This window comes from Eretmochelys imbricata, chromosome 11 (assembly GCF_965152235.1).
Source record: "Eretmochelys imbricata isolate rEreImb1 chromosome 11, rEreImb1.hap1, whole genome shotgun sequence".
Taxonomy (NCBI): domain Eukaryota; kingdom Metazoa; phylum Chordata; order Testudines; family Cheloniidae; genus Eretmochelys; species Eretmochelys imbricata.
Genome location: NC_135582.1, coordinates 71,161,900 through 71,184,575, shown reverse-complemented (window position 1 = coordinate 71,184,575; position 22,676 = coordinate 71,161,900). Strand labels below are relative to the sequence as shown.

The window sequence follows — 22,676 nt, the reverse complement described above, 5'->3', positions numbered from 1 at the left end:
ACAAATGGGAGATGAATAAGGTGATACTAGAGAACATATTCCAACAATTGGGTCATCCAGCTATAGGCCTCTTCACAAAAACTCAAAACCGCAAATGCCCATAATTCTGCTCGAGAGTAGGTCTGGGAATCCGATTGATGGGGGATGTATTCCGAATCAAATGGGACACATCTCTCCTGTACGCATTCCCACCCATACCACTGTTGTTGAAAATGATACACAAAATAAGAACAATAAAGCGAGATAGCCCTCACATGGCCAAGACAGCAGTGGTATCCGTACATAACCCAATCACCCTACTGCTTTAGACGGACCTGCTAACACAACACCAGGGTCAAGTTCACCACCCAAATCTAGAGATGCTCCATCTGAAAGCATGGCTCCTCTATGGTTCACTTATGACGAATTAGCCTGCTTGGAACAGGTCAAACAAGTGTTGCTACATAGTAGAAAGTCTGTTACTTGTAAGACTTACCTACAGAAATGGAAGAGATTCACTAAATGGTGCAATGCCAAACAAGTCACCGCTATGTCAGCACCCCTTCCACTGACACTAAATTACATTCTCAAATTAAAAAACTCTGGCCTATTCATACGTTCAAACAATGTACACCTTGCTGCTATAACTGCCGTTCACCAAAAAATTGATGCAACAACTCTGTTCACACATCCAGTCACCAAACGATTCCTCTAGGGCCTACAAATAATCTACCCAGATGTATGCCCACCTATACCACCATGGGATCTTAATTTGGTTTTAAAAGGTCTCACCAGAACCCCATTCGAACCCTTAGTGACCTGCTCCCTCATGCACCTATCAATGAAAGTCACCTTTTTAATGGCAATCACATTGGCTTGACGCGTGGGAGAGGAATAGGGGCTCTCACGGCAGACCCACCACATGCTATCTTTTTTTAAAGATGAAGTTACATTAAGGACCAATCTAAAATTCACCCCTAAGATATACTCGCCCTTCCATTTAAATCAACCAGTACATTTTCACACATTCTTTCCCTAACCATATGAGAATGCACATGAAGCTACATGGCACATCTTGGACGTTAGACAAGCTTCAAGCATTCTACCTGGGTAGAACCAACCCATTTAGGAAATCCCCAAAACTCTTTGGTTCTATCGCACAGATTCCAAAGGATCCGCTATATCAGCACATAGACTATCAAAATGGATTATGTGGTGCATTCACCCATGCTACCAACTAAAGGACATGCAATCCCCATCGGGGACCAGATCACATTCTACCAGATCAATAGCATCATCAGCAAAACACTATGCAATAACACAAGGTCCAGAATCAGATGCACGGCTAGGATTAGCGGTGTTATCCTCCATCATCCAACCAACTCCGAAGCCCCTTCCATGCTCAAGAGGACAGACTGTCCTCTACAGTCACCTGAAGTAGAGCACCCACACGGACATCACTTGAAGAAGAGAAAGTTACTCACCTTGTGCAATAACTGAGGTTCTTCGAGATGTGTTCCCCTGTGGGTGCTCCACTACCCACCCTCCTCCCCTCTATTTTGGAGTGTGCAATATGACTCTACATTAAAGAAGGAACTGAGAGGTTCAAGTCACACGCATGCTAGATGAGGCATCAATGGGGCCATGAGACTGGCACCATGCATGTGCGACCCGTATGGGCACTGCTACTGAAACTGTCCGAGCAAAGGCACAGAGATGCACTGATACCTCAGCTGGATCACTCACGGAGGGCGCATCTCGAAGAACCTCAGGCCTGGTCTACACAAGGGTGGGAGTTCTATCTAAGTTACTTATCTTCAGCTACGTGAATAACGTAGCTGAAGTCGACATACTTAGACCTACTCACCACGGTGTCTTCATTGCAGTGAGTTGACTGCTGCCGCTACCCCATCAACTCTGCCTGCGCCTCTCGTGGTGGTGGAGTACAGTAGTCAACAGGAGAGCACTCAGGGGTCGATTTATTGTGTCTAGTCTAGTCTAGACGTGATAAATCAACCCCCCCCCCCACTGGATCAGTCGCTGCCTGCTGATCCGGTGGGTAGTATAGACATACCCTCGGTTACTGCACAAGGTGAGTAACCCATTTCTCAGAGTTGTGGTTCCCTAACGTGTAGCACTTGGCAACCCTTTCAGGAATAGCAGGGATGGGAACGGTATATGGGGAAGAAATAAATGAAAAGGCAATTTCAATCCCTCTGTACTGCAGTTCGAGTTGATGCAAAAGTTGCAGGGACTAAAATATTTAATCTATTCTTTAAGAACTGACAGTGTGTTTGGCAACTTTGCTTCATATCAGGTCTAAGGTCATAATGATCACAAGTCCTTACTCTCAGATATGTTCAGCAGCCTATGAGAAATGATTCAGTGGTCTTGGATCATTTCCGAGTGAAAAGTCTGTCACACAAACCGGTATCAAAATTGGCACCCTTGTAAGCAGTCTAGACATAGAAAATATCACAAAGATGCAGAAAGTGAACTAGCATCTAAGTTCTAGAGGTGATACCTCCAGAAGAGTTGAGAGACAATGGCAGGGCAGCATGGGGAAGTTTGAGCTATACTTTGCTAGCTAAATAAGTAACTTCAGTTGTTAATGCTGTCAGCCTGACGCCTTTCACAATCACTAAACGCATTTTCCTTTTCTTAAAGAAGGATAAAATATATACATAAGCAACCTACATTTTCAGGACTTGGTGCTGACAGTTTTTTTCCAAGAACCTTAAACCTGCCCTTCCCTTGGTGTGCCTAAGGGACTACCTTGATAGAAAAATGGAGGGGATAATGAGAGAGAACTTTGACCTGCAGGTTTCACAGTACACCATCTCTACCTATTCATCTTACATGTCTGTCTTGCCTTCACAAAGGGACCCATGAGAGTTTGTCTAGGCATCTCTTGGTTCCTAATGGCATTGTGCCATGCATCAGGGCTCCCTGTGTATATTCTCTAGGATACTTGCTGAGTAGTGCTATTTTAATGGTGAAGGACAAGTTCGTGTTTGAAGCCTCTTTAACTTAGCGTTATCCTGATGAATACCTATTTTGACACCCATCTACCTTTTTGGGTTTTTTACCAGCATGCCACAGGTCAGCAGATGACACAGCTTTAGCTGTGGTTGTCCTCAGTGTAAAGTGTTCTGCCCCTGGATCCACTTCAATTGTTCACTTTCCCACTTCTGAAAAAAAGAGATGAAAATGTAACTTTTTCCTGGGGGGATTTTAATTTGTTTTGTATTTGAATCAATTTGTTTCTATATTTGTGTTTTTTACATCAATACACAGCTCCATGGTAGATTGTGGGGAAGGGAGGGTTTTATCATTATCCTGGTTATATGGCGCATGGGCTCCTTGGAAAGTGCCTTTCATCAAAGCTCAGAATTGTCTTTGTATTTCAAGAAATACAGCTTATTTTGAGAATTTCTGAAGACTACTCCGAAGATTGCTAAGGAGATGCTCCCTACTTTGTATTCCCAAGATTTCAGTTCTTACCTACTTTTCTTGGTACTCAAAGCTATTGTTAGGGCATGTCTCCATGGAGTAAGTAAAATTAATTTGAATTAATAAAAGGTGTAAATTTGAAGTGGATTAGTTAAACTGCATTAAACCCCTGTGTGGACATACTCATTCAGAATTAAAGTTGTCTTAATTTGCTTTAGGTTACCGAATCCACTTTAAATTCCCACCTTTACTTAGCTCAAATTAACTTTCCTGAGTGTCCCCGTGCAGACAAACCCTGAGATTCCCAAGCAGAAAACCAAAGCCTAAACTTTACCAGGGCAGAAACAAAGCTCCAATGGTTCCGTTCCAAAAGTTCATCTCATCTCAGAATAAGGATGAAGTGTGGGAAGATCATCTAGTTCCAGCATGCGTGGCTCACCATTGATCTTAGACACAGTGGGTTCAAAAGTGTTCCAACAATTCTGGTATCTCCCGCCATGCAAAAGGTGGTAAGTTCCAACATCTCTGTAAAGGGAGGGTCTCCTCTTCCTCATGATGCCTGTGGGAAAATGAAACCATTTAATAACTTTCTTCTGGGAAAAAGTTTCCACGGCTTTATTCTTCTTTCATTGTCTTCCAAAATAACGAAGAATAAGAGGGAAATCCTGCTGATTGTCCTCATAAAGCCCAGCTGTCCATCTAGCACCTATATATCTTGGGTACATATCCAAGAGAATGGTTTGACTGTGTACAGAGAATAGCATTGTATGGAGGCAGTTTTGCCTAGTGGATAGTGCACTGAGACTGTGGAGATATGGGTTCTGTACCTGGCTCAGTCATTGGCCTGCTGGGTGACCTAGGGCAAGTCATCTCATCTCTGTTTCCATTTCCTCTTCTGTAAAATGGGGGTACTGATACTGACATCCTTTGAGATCTACACATGAAAAATGCTGTATGAAAGCTGGGTGTTTTTATCATAATGTTCTGAGGTCTGAGGCATAAGAGCACTGCTTCTATTTCATCTTTCTCCCATTTGGGATAGACTCTGTTCAAATGACATTCACAAAGGTTGTTGGGATTGTGGTGGTGCTGCAGGAGTGACACAAAAAAATGTTGTTATACTGTACCCAGATGAGACTCATCTGAATAAGTTTGGCCTGGGAAATCTCTAGTTGGTATCCACAACTCTGGAAATCCATTTTCTTATGAGCAGTGCTAACTGAAGGGGAAATGAGCTCATTCCATCATTCATAGAAACGTAGTTCACGTTGGCTTAATGATGAAGACCTTAGGAATGATTTTTCCATTATCAGACAAAGTAATCATGTTTCAATAATGGTGTGTAAAACTTCAGCATGTCTAGGAGTTGTCTTGCTTCGCACAGATGTGCTCCGATATATTGTAATGACACTACTACCATAACAGTACCTTGGCTTGTGAAATTCTACAGGCACTGACTGATCTTCTAGGACCCAATCAGAGTTTAAATGACGATCCATGTAAAAACTGTTGAAATGTGACATACGAGTGTCCAGCGGTGTAGCCAACTCCAGCAATGTTCTCACATCTCACTATATTTAGTGTTGTTTTCTTAAAGCCTTAGCTCCTCCAGCCATGTGATTAAATAAAGCTGGGATTCTCGTGTTAAAAAAAAATTCCTTGACTTCATGCTTCTGCAGAAAAGCTTGAAAATGGGGACTATAAAAACTCAGTGGCCAAAAAGAACCCAAAATATATTATTGTTTTTTAGGTCAATTTAATGATTTTGGGGACCTGACGACTGTAAGTAAGTCTTTTTGTAAGTATGGGGGCTGGCAACATTGGTTCTTGCAGTCTGCCTATCGTAGTATTTAAATGCTGTGTTGCACAACGGGGTATATGAATAACTTTGTGCAAACATCTTTGGCTGGCTCGTCTCTTGCTCCAAAAAGTATGTTTCCCCTTGAACTGTTTCACAGCCCCAAGGTATGTATAGGTATGTTGGATTAACAAACTACCCACACTCTCCCTGATGATCGTAGTCAATAAAAAATAGTTTGTTTCAAATGAAAATACAACTCTAGATATCTGTGAAGTCTGAATTCTCTTCTTTAATAATTTTCTGGGAAGGGCCATAGTAATCATAAAATCAGGTCACGTTGAATAGGTCTGGGAGTTGACCCAAAGATTGCTTTGTTTATGACTTCATATTGCTATGTATCAATTAGAACGCAGATGTACTCTTTGAAACCTTTTGCATTCAGGGCAAACCCTGGGAAAGAGAAGTCGACAGGGTGATTTTAGGGGTAATATATGTTTGACAAAATTATCAATGCTCAAATTTGTGTTATAGTTATTTTTTATCAGTCAATATGTATGAAACACTGGAGTAAATGGAAAACAGGCATGAAAGATATATAGTGTTGTGTCTAATTCTAGCTGCATATCTGAGGTATTGATACCATATATCGTCCACACAAAAATAATTGTGGACCAGTTTAATAGCTTCTGTCCTAAAACCTTGTTCAGAATAGTATACTGCTTTATGATGTCATTTGTTACAATTCCTCTGGGCTTCACTTCTTAATTCTGTCATACTTTGATACATTGCTGCAGTTATTTTGTAGACGCTACATGGTAACCTCTTCAGCAAAAATGGTCATTAGAGCCTGTGCTACTTTACCACCTTATGCCATGATCATATGGGATATCACACGTCACCGCTGTGTGTTTTCAACTAATATATATATTGTGTGTGATAGCATGTGTGCTTATATGGGAAACAAAGGGGTTGGTAGCGCGCCAGAGGGGACCGCTGCAGGAGATCATCCATGCAGTTTGTTGTTTACGAGGGCGTTGTTTTCTTGAAATAGTGCTTCAGTAAGGATTAGTTTAAAAAAAAAACCACACCTAAATACATAGTTGCCATCCTTAAGGTAAGGATTGCACTGTGGGAAAACTGTCGAGGTAAGTAAATTTTAAATCCTAACAACCTTAACAGTGTCCCTTCAAACTGAGCATAGCCCTAAATGAAATCACCACTGCACCTGCTATGCCAAGTGAAAAATCACAGCCAACCAGGGGCATAATGAAATGTGGAGTTCTCAGTGTCCTGTATAATGGTCAGTAAGCTGTACCATAAAAGACTCCCACTTAAGCAGTCTGTGCTTAGGGTAATGAAGACTGATTATTCCTGCTGTTTCCATGTAACTAGTCCCACAACTGGGTAGAGATTCTCCTTGTTTGTGCATTAAGTGACCTGTGAATATATAAAGCATATTTAGCTTGGAATCCATTTGTTTCAGAGCATATGACACAAGATTTATCACATGTAATTAGTGTAGGGAACTGCAATGCACATGGAACTATTACTTGCAGAACAGTGTAAATGTGCAGTATGTAATAGATATCAACAAAGAGTGAAGCTCATTGTCAAAAAAGACTGTTTGGTTATTTGAACAAGTTGCAATTTAAATAGGCAAGGTATTGATTTATGAAGAGATGATTTATGAAAATAAAGCTCCATTTCTAGCAGAACTAACCAGTATAGACATACATGTTACATAAATTATTTGTGATAGACAAATTGTGGATCTAGTGCTTACGAAATGTTGGATCTGTTCTTGTTATGATCTAGTGGGAGCAGGGGGGATTGAGGGGCAGAGACAGAATAACCTGCTCAGATTTCCATGACAATGTGCAAACTATGAAAAATTAAATATTTTGTATGTTTGAGATCTGGTGTTATACATTGAAAGACCCCTCCGTCCCCAAGCATCAACTGATCTGATTAATACTATAGCATAGACACAGTGAATGTTTATTTTATTCCTTTAACTTCAGGGTCTCAGTTCCCAATGTTAATAGTAAGGGAACAAAATTACCTTCTCAGAAGGAGCTTTAGGTTGATCAGAGTGTTTTCCAGAACAGACTGACACACACATTTTAAAATGACTAATTGTCCCCCAATGTTGTTTTCTGGGGAGGTAGCTTTGTAGTACCTTTTAAGAAATCACAGTGCACTAAGATGTTAAAGGACGTAATGTCCATATCTCTCTGTAGGAAGGCGTTTAGGGAAAATGTTCTTTCACTGCTGCTTGCACAGAAACCTGTGATAAATATTTTCTTATGTGGCTCATAACCGGACTGTAGGTTTTTTGCTGAGTTCTCTGCAAAGAATGGGGGAAGTGGAGTTGGAGATTGTTGTTTTTTTTGCAGGTGTGCCTGTGGCCCCAAATGGAAACCAATCAAGGTGCGATTTATGTTCATTAAGTGCTTGTCAAAACTGAAAAATTTTCTAATCAACAGCAATATAGCAGAGGCCCCCTCTATGGCTGGGAGTGTCGCCTCCGCAGTATCGGCTATTTGCCTGTTACAACTCTAGGCTAGAAATCCACTGATGATTACATTAGGCTAAGCTGTGAAGTAAATGAACCATGTCTTATTTAGGTGCAACTAGCTTCAGTGTAGTCCTGCCCCGCAGGGCACTTTATAGCGTTTTATGGTTTTAAAATTAGTGTAGCTTCCCATTTGCTGCAGGGTGCTGCATGTTATGCCTTTGAACTCAATAAGCAAAGGGAAGGGGGCCTTTTGTTTTTCCCCCTTATTTTTTTTTCCTTTGCAGTTTAGCAATTTTGTTTTGCATCTTTTCCAGACGGCATTTTGCAATAAAAATGTCTGACTGCCATGTACACACAAAAGTACGGCTTCAGCATTTACCAGTCCACGTCTCGCACCCGCTTCTGACAAAGCAGTTGTTGCTGACAATGAACAATAGCTTTGCAGGTTACCATTCATGGCTCCCTAAGTCAGTATTATTCTCTAAAATATGCCATCTTGATCTTAGCTCTCTCTCTCCAAAAACTTCCAACATTCCATCCTGAGATACAAACACGGGCTCTCTGTTTTAATACTTCGGCAGCATCTTTCACCTATGGATAAGGAAGCCTTAATGCAGTGAGCCTCACAAACATCTCTGTATGATAGACAAGCAGGGTCTCCTATCTGCTGACAGGGAATCTGACATACATGTATCAAATATCTGGCCCAGCACCACAGGGCAAACCAATAATAGTAGTGGGAATAAAACTCCTAACTACTTGCCCTGTGTCTTAACCAGTTTCTAGCATGGGGAATGGGAGCTGTTAGATTGTGTCAACACAAGTCACAGAATGGGAAGTGTGTGTTTTTTTTGGCTGCTAACACTTTGAAGACTACAGAAATATTCATGTACCACGTAATATTTGACTGGAAAAAGCCAACACTCTTCAGGTTAAATTCTGTATTTTATTATCTTAGAGTAAGTTATTGATGAGAGATAGAGAGAGGGAAAGGAATGCAAGAAAGACAATGAAAATTTGAGGGACCAGTTTTTTTTCCGGGACTTTCTGAGAAGTGAGAGGTTAGATTAGGTTTAGGTACATTAATTTCGTGACACACTTGCGATGAGTATTTTGATGTTGAGCATGCAAGAAGAGTGTACTCAGCCAAACAGCTGTCAGTGGTTAGGGCCCTACCAAATTCACAGCAATGAAAAATGCATCACGGTCTGTGAAATCTAGTCTCCACTGTGAAACCTGTCAATTGTGGGGCACTCCCTGGTATTGCCACCCTTGCTTCTGCACTGCCTTCAGAGCTAGATGGCCACAGAGCAGAGGCTGCTGGGCAGGCGCCCAGCTTCAAAGGTAACACCACTGCCAGCAGCAAAGCAGAAGTGAGGGTGGCATGGTACGGGGAGGTTGTCACTTTTGGGGTGGGCCTTATGGATGGACACAGTGGGCAACTGCCCCGGGCGCTGTGGTCACACACACCCCCACGCCTCCACACACACAGCCAGCCCAAGGCCCCTTTAAACCTGAGGGCCGGGCCCAGAGCCGGAGAGGGGCAGGGTTGGGAGCATCCCAGCCAGGGGCTCCTACCATGCATCTGGCTCCAGCTGCTAGTTCTGCCCGGGCAGGGGTTGGACTTCCTCTTCCCCAGCATGGGCTGCTCCCGGGGCCCGGTCAGACCCACCTCCGTGAACCTCTGCCAGCTGCAGGAAGCGCTGCGTCTGCTGCCTGGGAGCCCAGCGCTGAAGGCAGGGCTGTCACAAGCAGCAGTGCAGAAGTATGGATGGCAATATTGCAACCTTCCTACAATAGTCTTGTGATTCCCCCCCCACACTTTTGAGACCCCCCCCCCCCCCCAGTTACAACACTATAATTTAAATATCTGAAACCATGAAATTTAAGATTTTTAAAATACTATAGCTGTTAAATATACCAAAATGGACCGTGAATTTGGTAGGGCCCTAATCGTGGTAAACAGTATGTGTATTCTGTCGTGTGAGGGGAAGGATTGTGGAGAAGGGCTGCTTCAACTATAGTCCATCCAAATGCAACCAGACGGAGTCCTAAGAATCCCCTGCTCTGAGGCCTCCCAGGGAAAGAGCTGATATGGTTTCTATGCATGGAGGACCACACTGGAACATAGGACCTTTCACTGTAATTTCAGAACTGTCCAGTATCAACAGTACAAGGTACAGTGTCTCCCAGTCCTGGTCTGCTTTTGCAGCAAGAATCTGAGTCGCTCATTTTTGTGTATCACATAAAGCAGTGCAGAATACTCCCACTTAGGCTCCCAGGGCCTCTTGCTATCTACTTGATAATTTCATTCTCTTTTAAAGGTCTCACTTGCTTTGCAATACTCAAGCTCCATCTCTGCTTCTGTAACTCTGACAGACCCCGGTCGGTGGTGGGTGGGATCAATTCTGGGACCTCTGGAGCTTAGTGCATGAGCCTCTACTGTATGAGCTAAAAGCCAACTGACTGTTAGCTAAGGCTGTAGAGCAGACTCATTTTATCTCTCTCTAAGTGGTCTCGGTGCCACTAGATGGGACAGAACACCACATCTAGGAGGTGTGTGGGTTATGCTTCCTTGCTCTTTGTATGGTTATTTATATCTGTGCAAAGTAATTGGAATGGTAGTATTTTACACCTACTTTTCACAAGTGTTGTTTAACCACAAGGAGAAATGCACTGGAGATTAAGGCCGTCAGATGTACTGGATTTTAAACCTGAATTAAGTTTATGGTATTTGGTTTCTAAAAATTGAGTTTGCATATTTATTGTATTAGTTTGTACATTTCACTAGCTGTTCTTAGCTTATTAGTCAGGTTGTAGAAACAAAAGTGATTGGGTGCTTGCAGGGGTTGCTCAATGGCAGGGGTAACTTTTTAAATGCGATGGAGCCATGAACAAATGGAGAGTGTTCTTGCATAATAAACTAGGTTTTGGAAATAGAAAAAGTGAAATGCAGCTGATAGACTTTGGTAATTTATTTATTTGTATTTCATCCACAATGTACTGTGCCATGCATTTAAATCATATTAACAATATAGTTCCTGTGCCAAGGCATGTAGAGTCCAGACAGGCAACATGAGGAATGGAGGGAACATACAGCAGGAACGCGCGTGGTCCTATAGTTCTGCCTTTAAAATAAACTCCGTGTCTGTGTTGTAAGAGAGCATTGTACACGCCTCCAAACCTGGTGGAGCTGTGTTCTGATTTTTTCTTATTTGAAGCAGTGTTGAAATAAAGGCCTATTCTCATGTGCAGACAGTAGTGTAGAGAAGAAATTAAACTACTGTGCCCAATGTTATGTGATATGGAAGGACATTTTTGTGGTTCCTTTCTTAAGTTTTGAAAATTAAAGTTTGATTTCTTTTTTCCTCTAGACAAGATTGTGTGCTTCCATAACATGAATAGTGGTTTTGTTGAAGAATTCTTCATAGCAATTTTTATTAGATTTTTTTTTTTATAAAGGAGGATTCTAATTGTTTTGGGAATGAATGTATGATAGTTGGACACCGGTGTTCACTGAATTTTGTTTGTGTGAGAGTGATTTAAAAAACTGAAGCCCACATGAATGTATACCAACAGTTGTGTAATGTTTTCATTGCAATTATTTATTCCAGTCAGTAAGGAACATCCTTAAATAGCAGTATTAAATATTCTCAAGACAAGGCCTATTTAGAAAGCAAAGTCATATCTATCTCTTTAGTCAGTCTTTGTGTTTGCCTAAGCAGCTTCCATCCATTTCACTGTTTAACTTAATTATATTTCCATTTATAGTGTTTCTGAAAAGAAAGCTGTATTATTGTGTATCATGTCTTTTCACTATGGGCAATTCATTTTGAGGTGTTATTAAATAACATTTTGCAGCTTCCAGAAGTATTTGTCCTTTCTATGGCAATCACGGGTATTTTAGCAGTTAATTTAGTCTTATAGATACTAGTCACTTGCCTTGAGTAGTCAAATTAACACTCAGTGGCGCTATATTTGAGCAAACTGCTAAAGGTGTTACCTCAGGATGAAAAGCAATGAGAATCAATATAGTGAGTGTATTTTTAGGGAATATTGATTGATTGATGTGTTCTAGGCTTAACTTCAAGTACCAGCATGCCCCACAGCTGACTAAGATGAAGTCGCCAGTTACTGATAACTGTAGGCCATTACTTATGTAGTATTTCACAAGCTCGGAGATTAGATGAACACTTTTTTAAACAATTTTTTAGCTAAAGAAGTTGTGTATGCGGTAGTTACAATATCTGTAACGCCTACCAAATCCTAGTAAAGTGCCTCACATTTTCCCCACTTACAGTGCAACTACCTGCCATTGCTGTGAGAATTGGAGACGACATTGATTTGATTCAGTGCTGCATGGTATTCCTGTAGGGATCTGTTTGGTACACTGAGGCATTAATGACTTATCTCCCTTCCTCGAAAGGCAGCTCCACAGAAGGTGGTAGCCATGTTAAGCTGTGCTTCTGTCAGCAAGCTGAGAGCTGTGTCTCTCTGACACAACTCTCGATTGCTAGCAGGTTTCTCTCATTGCACCTCATTTGCATCTGGGACATCAATTAGCATGTTTGTTGAGGCTAATTGAATGAAACTCAATCATAGCTCTTAATTGCTTGACTATGTGAAAAGAAATCACATTAATGCAGCTAATTAAGTATACGGCAATAGATGCAACATAATTAGGAGTGAAATGTGAAAAACAACTGATGGCAAAGGTGTAAGAGCAGGAGTGTGGGGGGGATTCAGGCACTCCGTTATCTTGTTATTGACGCATTTGGGGAGGGTTCCCTTTGCTCTGGTGCTTGTTTTTTTCACAGTGCTGAATGATGAACATGGACAACTTGAGAAGAAAAATGCAAATGGATTTGCAATTACTACTTTTTCAAGCTGTTGAGGGGCAGAAGATGGCACTTCTGGGGTGGCCCGCTGTTGAGTAGGCTCTAGGGACTTGTTAAGTGCTGTTTAAAAGTACTTGGCTTTGAATTACCCTCATGCCTTGTTAAAGAGTTTTTTCCCCTTTTTTCTCAGATCAGCGTTTTCTACAACTAACATCTAGGGGAGTTAAATCTGTAACATTTGCATATCAAAATCAGACTTGCTGTCTTCTCTTTAACACATCATATTCCAGATGACAGCGAGACCCTCATCTGTTCTAATCTGATCAAACCACACGTCACTCTTCTGACCATGCTGCATTATTTTGTAGTTGTAACTTTTAATTCAAGTACAGATCTAAGATGCGTGGATGCAGGGCTAGGAGGGAGTTGACATCCTAGTGGAAGGAAGCTCAGTGCTTTCCTCTCTCCCTTTACGGGGAAATGTACAGGATTATTATTATGCACCCAGCACAGAATGAAAGGGTCTTTGTCATGTGCATTCAGTACATCCATAGAAAGTAATAATGTAAACTGTCATTTAGTGCTTGTGGGGCTTCTATTTTGTTTGGGCACCTTTGTTTAATAGTAAAATAATAGTTACAGTATATTTATTCCCTGCTTCCCAACATTAATTTACTCTTTCTTCAGTGAGTTTATACCTCACTTTCAAACCTGATTCCTTCTCTATTTAAGGCAACTTGATCTGCACCTGAGACATTTCCGAAACTGAGTGTTAAAGGTGATTTGTGTACTCGCTCCAGTTCCAGAATTTGTAGAGAACACTTTAAACTTCTCCATTAGCAAAATTTAAATGGAATACATCAGTTATTGTATGTTAAATAAAATGTGTCTATTAAAAGAGCGCATGCTGAGGTTTAGTCACTATCTGATTAGCCTCATTTTAGAGCCCATAAGCAATAAATGCTCAATTACGTTCCTCTTATTGTATTTTAATTTGTGAAGAATTGGCATTGAACAAGAAAGTTATACCAAGTTGATGTTTTATAAGGGGAGCTATTCTTTTCATCTTGTACTGTACCAGAAATTAGTGAAGGGAGGGTTTTTTAATTTTCGGCTACTCCTCTGATACTTAATTTTCAGTGTCACTCTGCACTCTAAAACCTCCAGTGAACTGTTCCGACTTCCCCTTCATACCATGTAGATATTTACTGCATTCACAAACAATCTGAAGAAATCTGATATAATTTCTTTATCAAATTGGATAAGTCTACCAGAAAATAAGTATTGCCCCAGTAGCAGAGTTCAGCATGTTTAAACAGAATGTGTATTTCATATTGTAAAATTTGTGTTGCTGTGTTAAAGGTGAAGTGGTGTTTATGGAAAATAAATAATTTACCAAATTGTAGCCATGTAAGAGTTGCAGTGATTTGGACCCATAACAGGCCTACGTGCAAGAAACTATTTTAATCCTTCTGACTTTAATTCAGCCTTCCTAATCCCAACATTATGGAATCAAGTCAATTACTTAATGGGAAACAACCCTGAAGAGAACATCGTTGTTATCACAAAAATAAATGTTAGCCTGGCAACTAAGAATTACAAGACTGTTTCCAAAAAAGAGAACAATATAAGATCGTTTCAATCCATTTTATTTCCATAGTTACCTATGGAGTTGAGGAACTCAGAAATATGCAACTCTGGTTTTTGTACATGCCGTTTTTTACCTCTAGCATACTAACCACTCAATTTTTGACCCTGTTCGTGAAATATCTGGTTGCTTCAGATATAGTAGCTATTAGTCTGGCTAAGTCTACATGACAATACTATTACATTGGTCACCCCACATACTGTTAGAGAATTCTATGGAAGAATTCTCTTTGGAGAACAGATGCAAAGGCCTCTTTTTTCTGGAGACTCTGTGCGGGAGTAAAGAAGATGAGTGTAATTTGCTGTGCTGCAGAATCCTAGTAGACAGGTGGTTGTTTTTATGCAAGCCACTGACCAACCTCTTTCTGCATTAGGATCTGTCCTCTTGGTGCATTTATGTATTTGATAAGAAAGAATTATGAAAGTCTTTTCCCACTTTTAGTCTCCAGTTCTTAATATACTATTCTAACTTCTGGTTTTCTTGTACCTTTTTGATTTTTATTGGTTTGTTTCTCTGCAGGACTATATGCAGAACGTTCACGGAAAAGAAATCGACCTTTTGAGAACTACTGTGAAAGTGCCAGGAAAGAGGCCACCTCGAGCGACGTCAGCTTGTGCACCCATCTCCAGTCCCAAAACGAATGGCATGTCCAAAGACATGAGCAGTTTACACATCTCTCCTAATTCAGGTAAGAGAATAGCAAGTTGAGCAAAACAAAAGAACATATGTTCTCTTCCAGTCAAATACGTTAGTGTATGAACATATGCATTCACTCTCACACATATATACCACCTATGTGGAAATGATAGCTATGAAATAAATTACAAATTCAAGTGACAAATGACATCCATGACTGTTAAACTTTCCCTCTGTCTACTAATCCATTTTCCACAAGAGATCTCAAACCTCTGAACACCTTTGAACTGCCACCTTTTAATTTATTTTAAAGTGCTTAGCCAGTGAAATATTTCCTTATTTCCCTTCTAAATTACACAAAGGCTAACAATGAGAAATATTCAGTCCTGTCCCAGTGCGAGGTTATTGCGTCCAATATGTTGCATCCCTGCTGGGCTAGAAACAGGAGATTTATGCCATTGGAAAAGAGCACTTCCAATTTGCCAATGGGATTCACAGCACCCATGTCCAACTTTTGTCTCTTCCCTCTCCATGTTCTTGTCAGCTGTTGGAAGCAGGGTCAGAAGAGGAACATCTTCATTTGCAAAATCCTCCAATACACTGAGCTGCAGAAAGTGAGAGCGCAGCTTCCTTTTTAAAATGTCCCATGCTCCTCCAAACCGGAAGCAGGAAACAGTGGGTGAGAGTGGACGCTTCATTTCTTAGAGAACATAAGAGTGGCCATACTGGGTCAGACCAAGGATCTGTCTAGCCCAATATCCTGTCTTCTGACAGTGGACAGTGCCAGATGCTTCAGAGGAAAGGGATAGAACAGGGCAATTTTTGAGTGATCCATCCCCTGTCGTCCAGTCCCACCTTCAGGCAGTGGGACATTTAGGAGCACCCAGAGCACAGAATCATAGAATATATGGGTTGGAAGGGACCTCAGGAGGTCATCTAGTCCAACCCCCTGCTCAAAGCAGGACCGATCCCCGACTAAATCATCCCAGCCAGGGCTTTGTCAAGCCTGACCTTAAAAACTTCTAAGGAAGGAGATTCCACCACCTCCCTAGCATGGGATTGTGTCCCTGACCATCTTCACTAGTAGCCCTGGATGGGCCTGTCCTCCATGAACTTATCTAATTCTTTTTTGAACCCAACTATAGTTTAGGTCTTCATAACATCTCCAGCAACGAGTGCCCCAGATGGACTGTATGTTGTGTGAAGAAGTACTTCCTTATGTTTGTTTTAAACCTGCTCTCTATTGACTTCATTTGGGTGACCCATGGTTTTTGCGTTATGTGGAGGGATAAATAAAACTTCCCTATACGTGTTCTCGTAACCATTCCTGATTTTATAAACCTCAATCGTATCCCCCCTTCATAATCTCTTTTCTAAGATGAACCAGTCCCAGTCTTTTTAATCTGTCCTCATATGGAAGTTGTTCCATACCCCTAATAATTTTTTTTTTTGCTCTTCTGTGTACTTTTTTCCAATTCTAATATATCTTTTTGGAGATGGGGAAACCAGAACTGCACACAATATTACATAAGAACATAGGAAACAAAGGTCCGTCTAGCCCAGTATCCTGTCTTCCGACAGTGGGCAATGCCAGGTGCCCCAGAGGGAATGAACAGAACAGGTCATCATCAAGTGATCCATCCCCTGTCGCCCATTCCCAGCTTCCGGCAAACAGAGGCTAGAGACACCATGCCTGCCCATCCTGGCTAATAGCCATTGATGGACCTATCCTCCATGAACTTATCTAGCTCTTTTTTGAACCCTGTTATAGTCATAAGAACATAAGAATGGCCATACTGGGTCAGACCAAAGGTCCATCCAACCCAGTATCCTGTCTGCTGACAGTGGCCAATTCCGGGTGCCCCTGAGGGAGTGAACCTAACAGGCAATTGGCCTTCACAACATCCTCTGGCAAAGAGTTCCACTGGTTTACTGTGGGCTGTGTGAAGAAATACTTCCTTTTGTGTGTTTTGCCTATTAATTTCATTTGGTAATCGCTAGTTCTTGTGTTATGAGGAGGAGTAAATACCACTTCCTTATTTACTGTCTCCACACCAGTCATGATTTTATAGACCTCTATCATATCCCCCCTTAGTCATCTCTTTTCCAAGCTGAAAAGTCCTAGTCTTATTAATCTCTCCTCATACGGAAGCTGTTCCATACCCCTAATCATTTTTGTTGCCCTTTTCTGAACCTTTTCCAATATATCTTTTTTGAGATAGGGCACCCACATCTGTACGCAGTATTCAGGATGTGGGCATACCATGTATTTATGAAGTGGCATTATGATATTTTCTATCTATCTATCCCTTTCCTGATGGTTCCTTGCGTTCTGTTAGCTTTTTTGACTGGCCCTGCACACTGAGAGAATGTTTTCAGAGAACTTTCAACAATGGTCCAAGATCTTTTTTTTTTTAGTGGTAACAGATCATTTAGACCCCATAATTCTGTATTTATAGTTGGGATTATGTTTTCCAGTATGCATTACTTTGAATTTATCAACACGGAATTTCATCTTCCATTTTGTTGCCCAGTCATCCAGTTTTGAGAGATCCCTTTGTAACTCTTTGGAGTCTGATTTGGACTTTGCTATCTTGAGTAATTTTGTATCATCTCCAAACTTTGCCACCTCACTCTTTATCCATTTTTCCAGATCCTTTATTAATATGTTGAACAGTACTGATACCAGAACAGATCCTTGAGGGACCCTGCTATTTTAACTTTTCCACTGTGAAAACTGACTATTTTTTCCTACCCTTGGTTTCCTGTCTTTTAACCAGTTACTGTTCCATGAGGACCTTCCCTCTTACCCGGGACTACTTACTTTGCTTAAGAGCCTTTGGGTGAGGGACCTTAAGAACATGAGAGCGGCCATACTGGGTCAGATCAATGGTCTATCTGGCCCAGTATCCTGTCTCTGACAGTGGCCAGTGCCAGATGCTTCAGAGGGGAAGAACAGAACAGGGAAATTTTTGAGTGATCCATCCCCTGTTGACCAGTCCCAGCATCCGGCAGTCAGAGGCTTAGGGACTTCCAGAGCATGGAGTCAAAGGCTTTCTGAAAGTCCAAGTATGGTATATCCAGGGAATCACCCTTGTCCACATGGTTGTTGACACTCTGAGAATTGTAATAAATTGATGAATCATGATTACCCTTCCCCAACAAATCATACTCTTCTAAATGTCTTATAATTCTCTTCTTTTCTATAGTTTCAACCAGTTGGCTGATATTGAAGTTAGGCTTGCCAGCCTGTAATTGCCAGGATTGTTTCTGGGACCTTTTTAAAAAATCAGCATTACATTAGCTATACACCAGTCATCTGGTACATAGGCTGATTTAAGCAGTAGCTTACATATCATAGTTAGTAGTTCTGCAATTTCATATTTGAGTTCCTTCACAATTCTTGGCTGAATGCCATCTGATCCTGGTGACTTATTTCTGTTTAATTTATCAATTTGTTCCAAAATCTCCTCTATTGACACCTTAAATTTGTCATCTAAAAAGAATGGCTCAGGTGTGGAAATCTCCCTCATATCAGCTGCTGTGAAGACTTGATGGAAAGAATTAATTTAGCTTCTCCACAACGGCCTGGTCTTCCTTGAGTGTTTCTTTAGCATCTCAGTCGTCCAGTGGCCCCATTGGTGGTTTGGCAGGCTTGCTGCATCTGATGTACTAAAAAAAAAAAATGTTGCTGATTAGACACCTCTTTCCTTAGTCAACCACATGGCCAATTTATCAAAACACTGCTGATCACTGGGATGGTTTTTCCCCTTTATTACCGAGTTAGCAATCAACTTTGATATTTGTGACCTTTTCACTCGCGTTTGAAGGGGGTTGATGGATTATTGCTATTTACATTTTAAAAAATAGAAATAAATCCTTAAAGTATTTTACATTTTTTTTAAATGTATGAATTGGTGACATAACTTAGTAGGCAAAAGACGCTTTATAGTCCTGATGTGAGTGTCTTTGAGAGGCAGTTATACCCTTTTGGCATCTTCTTCAACCAATCGGAGTGAGGTATATATTCAGGTCATTCTGTTTGGACATCAATCCCTATGAAGCATATGTTGTCCTCCAGCGTGTGATGTAGGAGGGGAGCCAAACTGCAGCAAACCCTTATTAATAGGATTGTGGGAAGGGTCACACTGAGAGGTGCAGGTGCATACAGCATCTTTCCCATTGTCCAACTTGGTGTATAGTTGCAATACTAGCTCTGTGCTTAACTTCACTCACCAGAGCAGATCAGGGCCAGACTACAATTCAGTGCCAAATAGAGAGTGGAGCTGAGGGAACAATTCCTCAACACAGCTTATTCCTGTCTCAGGGCAGCAGAATTTCTAGTGCCCTTTCACTGCTGCCCTGAGCAGCAGTACTTCTCACCGGGCCACTTTAACAGACTTGGGCGTGGGTGAGTAGAGTGGGGATATTATAGTTAGACTGGTCAGCCAGTCAGCAGCATGACAGAACCAACAGCGCTGCTCTAGAGAGCCAAGATCTGTAGGTCAAGGTTCTTACTCCTATGTCATCCTTTGTTGGGAATTAGAAGCTCTGTCCTCCTACCATTCACCGGTGCTATTCTCACAAGACAGTCGAGGGGAGTATCATCTCAACAAAGGTTACAAACCTCTAGCAATATGTTTTCAACTTTCTCCATGAGATTCCCATGACCTGGAACTAACAAGCTGCTTCTCACTTCCCACAAGGTAGGTGGATGGATTGCTCTAGTACTGAAAGTTTGGCTCCAACACTGCCCCCTTTCAGGAGTTGCTTGCCCAGCACTTAGGAATGCTTCTGCCTTCCGTCCAGAAGAACTTGAACTGTCCATTCCATGGGCAGAGCAGATAGAAAGGCAGGGAGAAAGCAAACTGTAGTGAGAGTCTGAAATGGGGGAGATTCTCTTTCTCATGCTACCAGCCATATCCTCTGAATGTCAGGGTGGGTAGTTAAACAAGACCTACCTCTCCTAGGGCAGACTTCCCAACATTCAGAGGATCCTTAGGGTGGTTTTGCACCACAAACCTTGTCTTTCTACCAGGGCTGGCACCCAGGTATGGCGGTTGCCATCATTGCTAGTGCCCTCTTCATGGCTTACTAGGACAGCTATTAATATTGAGTGGCTGAAGTCTCTCCCGCATCTAGCAAAACTGAGTGAGTTGGGTACAGTGAGGAATGAAAGGGAACCAAATGATCAGACCACCCTCACTTCTTCTCCTGTCCTGCTTTGAAGGCTATGCCCCATAGTGGTTTCCATCACTCAATTCATGCAGCCATTCTTTAGCCTGTGTGTGTCTTAGATGAGCAACTCTTTGATTTCCTTGGCTAGGGAACTGCTTCATGTGGATTCCTGATTTTTTTAATATAGACTGATTGCAGAATTGTCAGTTTGTATGATAACAGAGCAAAGAAGATGGTGTATTTTAAAGGATAGCACAGCTCTGTAGACAGCCTTAAGTTCAGACCCAAATATGTTATTTTTTGGCTGTCTGATCCACGATCCCTTAGTCATGGCATGGTAGGGATCTCTGTCAACAGAACTTCCCAAAAGTGGGAAGTACATAATTTGTTATCCATCTGACACTGTGCCCAAGAATGCCTTCTGTAGGATTCTGTTGAGAGAACAAAGATGGTATCAAGTGTTGAGAGGGTTGCTGCATCCTAATGCCTATCAAGGGTGATATAATTTCCATAGTTGAAGAGTGAGGAGCTACAAGAGTCTTCCATCAGAGGACTCTTTCTTACTTTTTAAGCTCAGCTTGGTCCAAGAGAGAAGAATCTGGCTAAAATTGTGAAACCAAGAGCAAAAAATCCTCCAGAGGGTCTTCTCTTTCTTTCTTTAGAGAGACTTTTTTTTCAGCTCTATAAATCTGACTGCTTCTGGGAGCTTTTTGAAGCTTTTGTTTTAAGGTTCTTGAATCATCAGATTCACAAAAGAGACCTTCTGAACATCCACAAGTGTCTATTTGAGCGTCCAGGAAAGATGATGGGGATTCCAAGGAGTTGGCACCAGGTAATGAAAGGTGAATGAGCGCAAACTGTCTCAGGATGTGTATAGAAGAGGAGTGATGGGACTGGTGTCATCCTAAGAGGTCCACAGGCTTGGATTCTCTTGACAGGTGTAAATATCAGCCTCTTGTCCATGGAAGTAACCTCTCTCCAGAGACTACAGGACCCAATGTTGCCAGTACCCTGTCAGGTTCAAACTGATGGGCTGGAACTTAAGAGGACAAATCTTTTGAAGACTCTGGGTATGCTAAACAGTTAGCTGATGTCTTCCTACAGTCTAGACTCTACATCCAAGGCCAAGTGCCATGTCTAACACATTTCAAACACTGGAATGTAAAAATCTGTCCAAAATCAATGGCAGTCAAAACTTGCCTTCGTTTTCTTTCTGGTGATTTGTTGAAGATCTGACCTTCAGCACCTCTCTTATAGATGCATCTGACTACATTAGTCACCTTCGATTTATATACGGGGGAAAGCATCTCAAGCTCCTTATTCTAACATTGCCAGGTTCTCCAAGGTAGTCGTAAAACTGTATCCTGTAGTCATACTCCTGTAGCCAGCTGGAAGATGAACTACTCTTTGAACCACTGATTGACTTAAAAGTTTTTAATTGTCTCAAGTTTTACTCAGTTGTTTCTTTTTACCATTTTTAAATCCAGACATCACACCTCCTTTTCAGTCCTTCTGATTCTTAGGGAAGTAAGCGGCATCACCAGTATGTCTGTCAGGCTATTACATTACCTGGACAGAACAAAGTTTGTCAGGGAAAGACAATTTATTTATTTGTTCCATGGGCAAAAATTATGGTTTCAGAGCTTTAAAATCAACCGTCTCTTGCTTGGTCTCAGCCACAATTCTTCTTCGAGATGAGTGTCCCTGTGGGTGCTCCACTGTAGATGTCGGTGCGCCCCACACCATTGTTCAGAGATTTTTACAGCAGTATGCGTATTGGCTGCGCATGAACAGAGCCTGCCTCACATACCAGACTTGTCTTAATTGTGCGCATGCGTGGCTGAACTCCTCAGTTCCTTCTCTACCGTCCCCAGCCTGAGTCGGACCTAGAGCAGACTCGTTAAAACTTTTTCTTTTACCCGTTCTACATCCTTTTTTCCCGTTAGTTTAGCACTCTAGTTACTAGATAAGTTCATCCCTTTAAAAAAAAAATTCATTCCTGCTTGTTCCTCTCAGCGTCCAGCTGATGCTAATATGCCTGGCTCCCCAGGATTTAAGCGGTGCACTACGTGCAGGGACGCCATCGCTATCTTGGATGGTCGCTCTCAGTGTATAAAATGCCTGGGGGAGTCCCTCCTTCCTCAAAAATGTGCCCATTGTTCCAAATTAAAATCCCTGGCACGTAAAGACAGAGAACTCCGCCTGAAAATGATTCTTGGGCAGAAGTCACTCGGACCTGCTTCTAACCCAGGTACGGGCTCCTCAGTGAACTGCAGCCCTCCCGCCTCCAAAAAGGACAAAAAGAGAAAACAACTGCCTCCCTCACCCAGAAGGGAAACATTGCAAGCAAAACGATGGCTGAGCAGGTCTATTTCTTCTATGCAGACCTTCCCCGGGCTCAGCACCTTTGATGTGCCGGTTCCCCCAGCATCGCGCTAATCCCGCCTGTGGCTGCGGTGACAGCGCAAGCTCCCGGTGCCGAGGCTTCAGGCTTCCAGTTGCCTGCCTCTCTCATGGCACCATCTGGCACCGCAGTGGACACGGTGCCAGCAGAGATTACCTTGCCGGAAGAGACGCGGGCTGCGCTTACCTCCCCGGCACCACCGACCTCAGTGCATGCATTGA

General features: G+C 41.9%; 1 protein-coding gene across 2 annotated transcripts in view; it reads left to right on the top strand.

Moving 5' to 3' along the window:
• The window catches only part of AGAP1 (ArfGAP with GTPase domain, ankyrin repeat and PH domain 1), a 696,795-nt gene that overhangs the window by 452,747 nt on the left and 221,372 nt on the right, over nucleotides 1–22,676 (top strand). For both annotated transcript variants that reach the window (XM_077830624.1, XM_077830625.1), the window contains exon 11: nucleotides 14,757–14,925. In XM_077830624.1, the coding sequence (XP_077686750.1) occupies nucleotides 14,757–14,925 (169 nt within the window). The remainder of the gene's footprint in view (nucleotides 1–14,756; nucleotides 14,926–22,676) is intronic.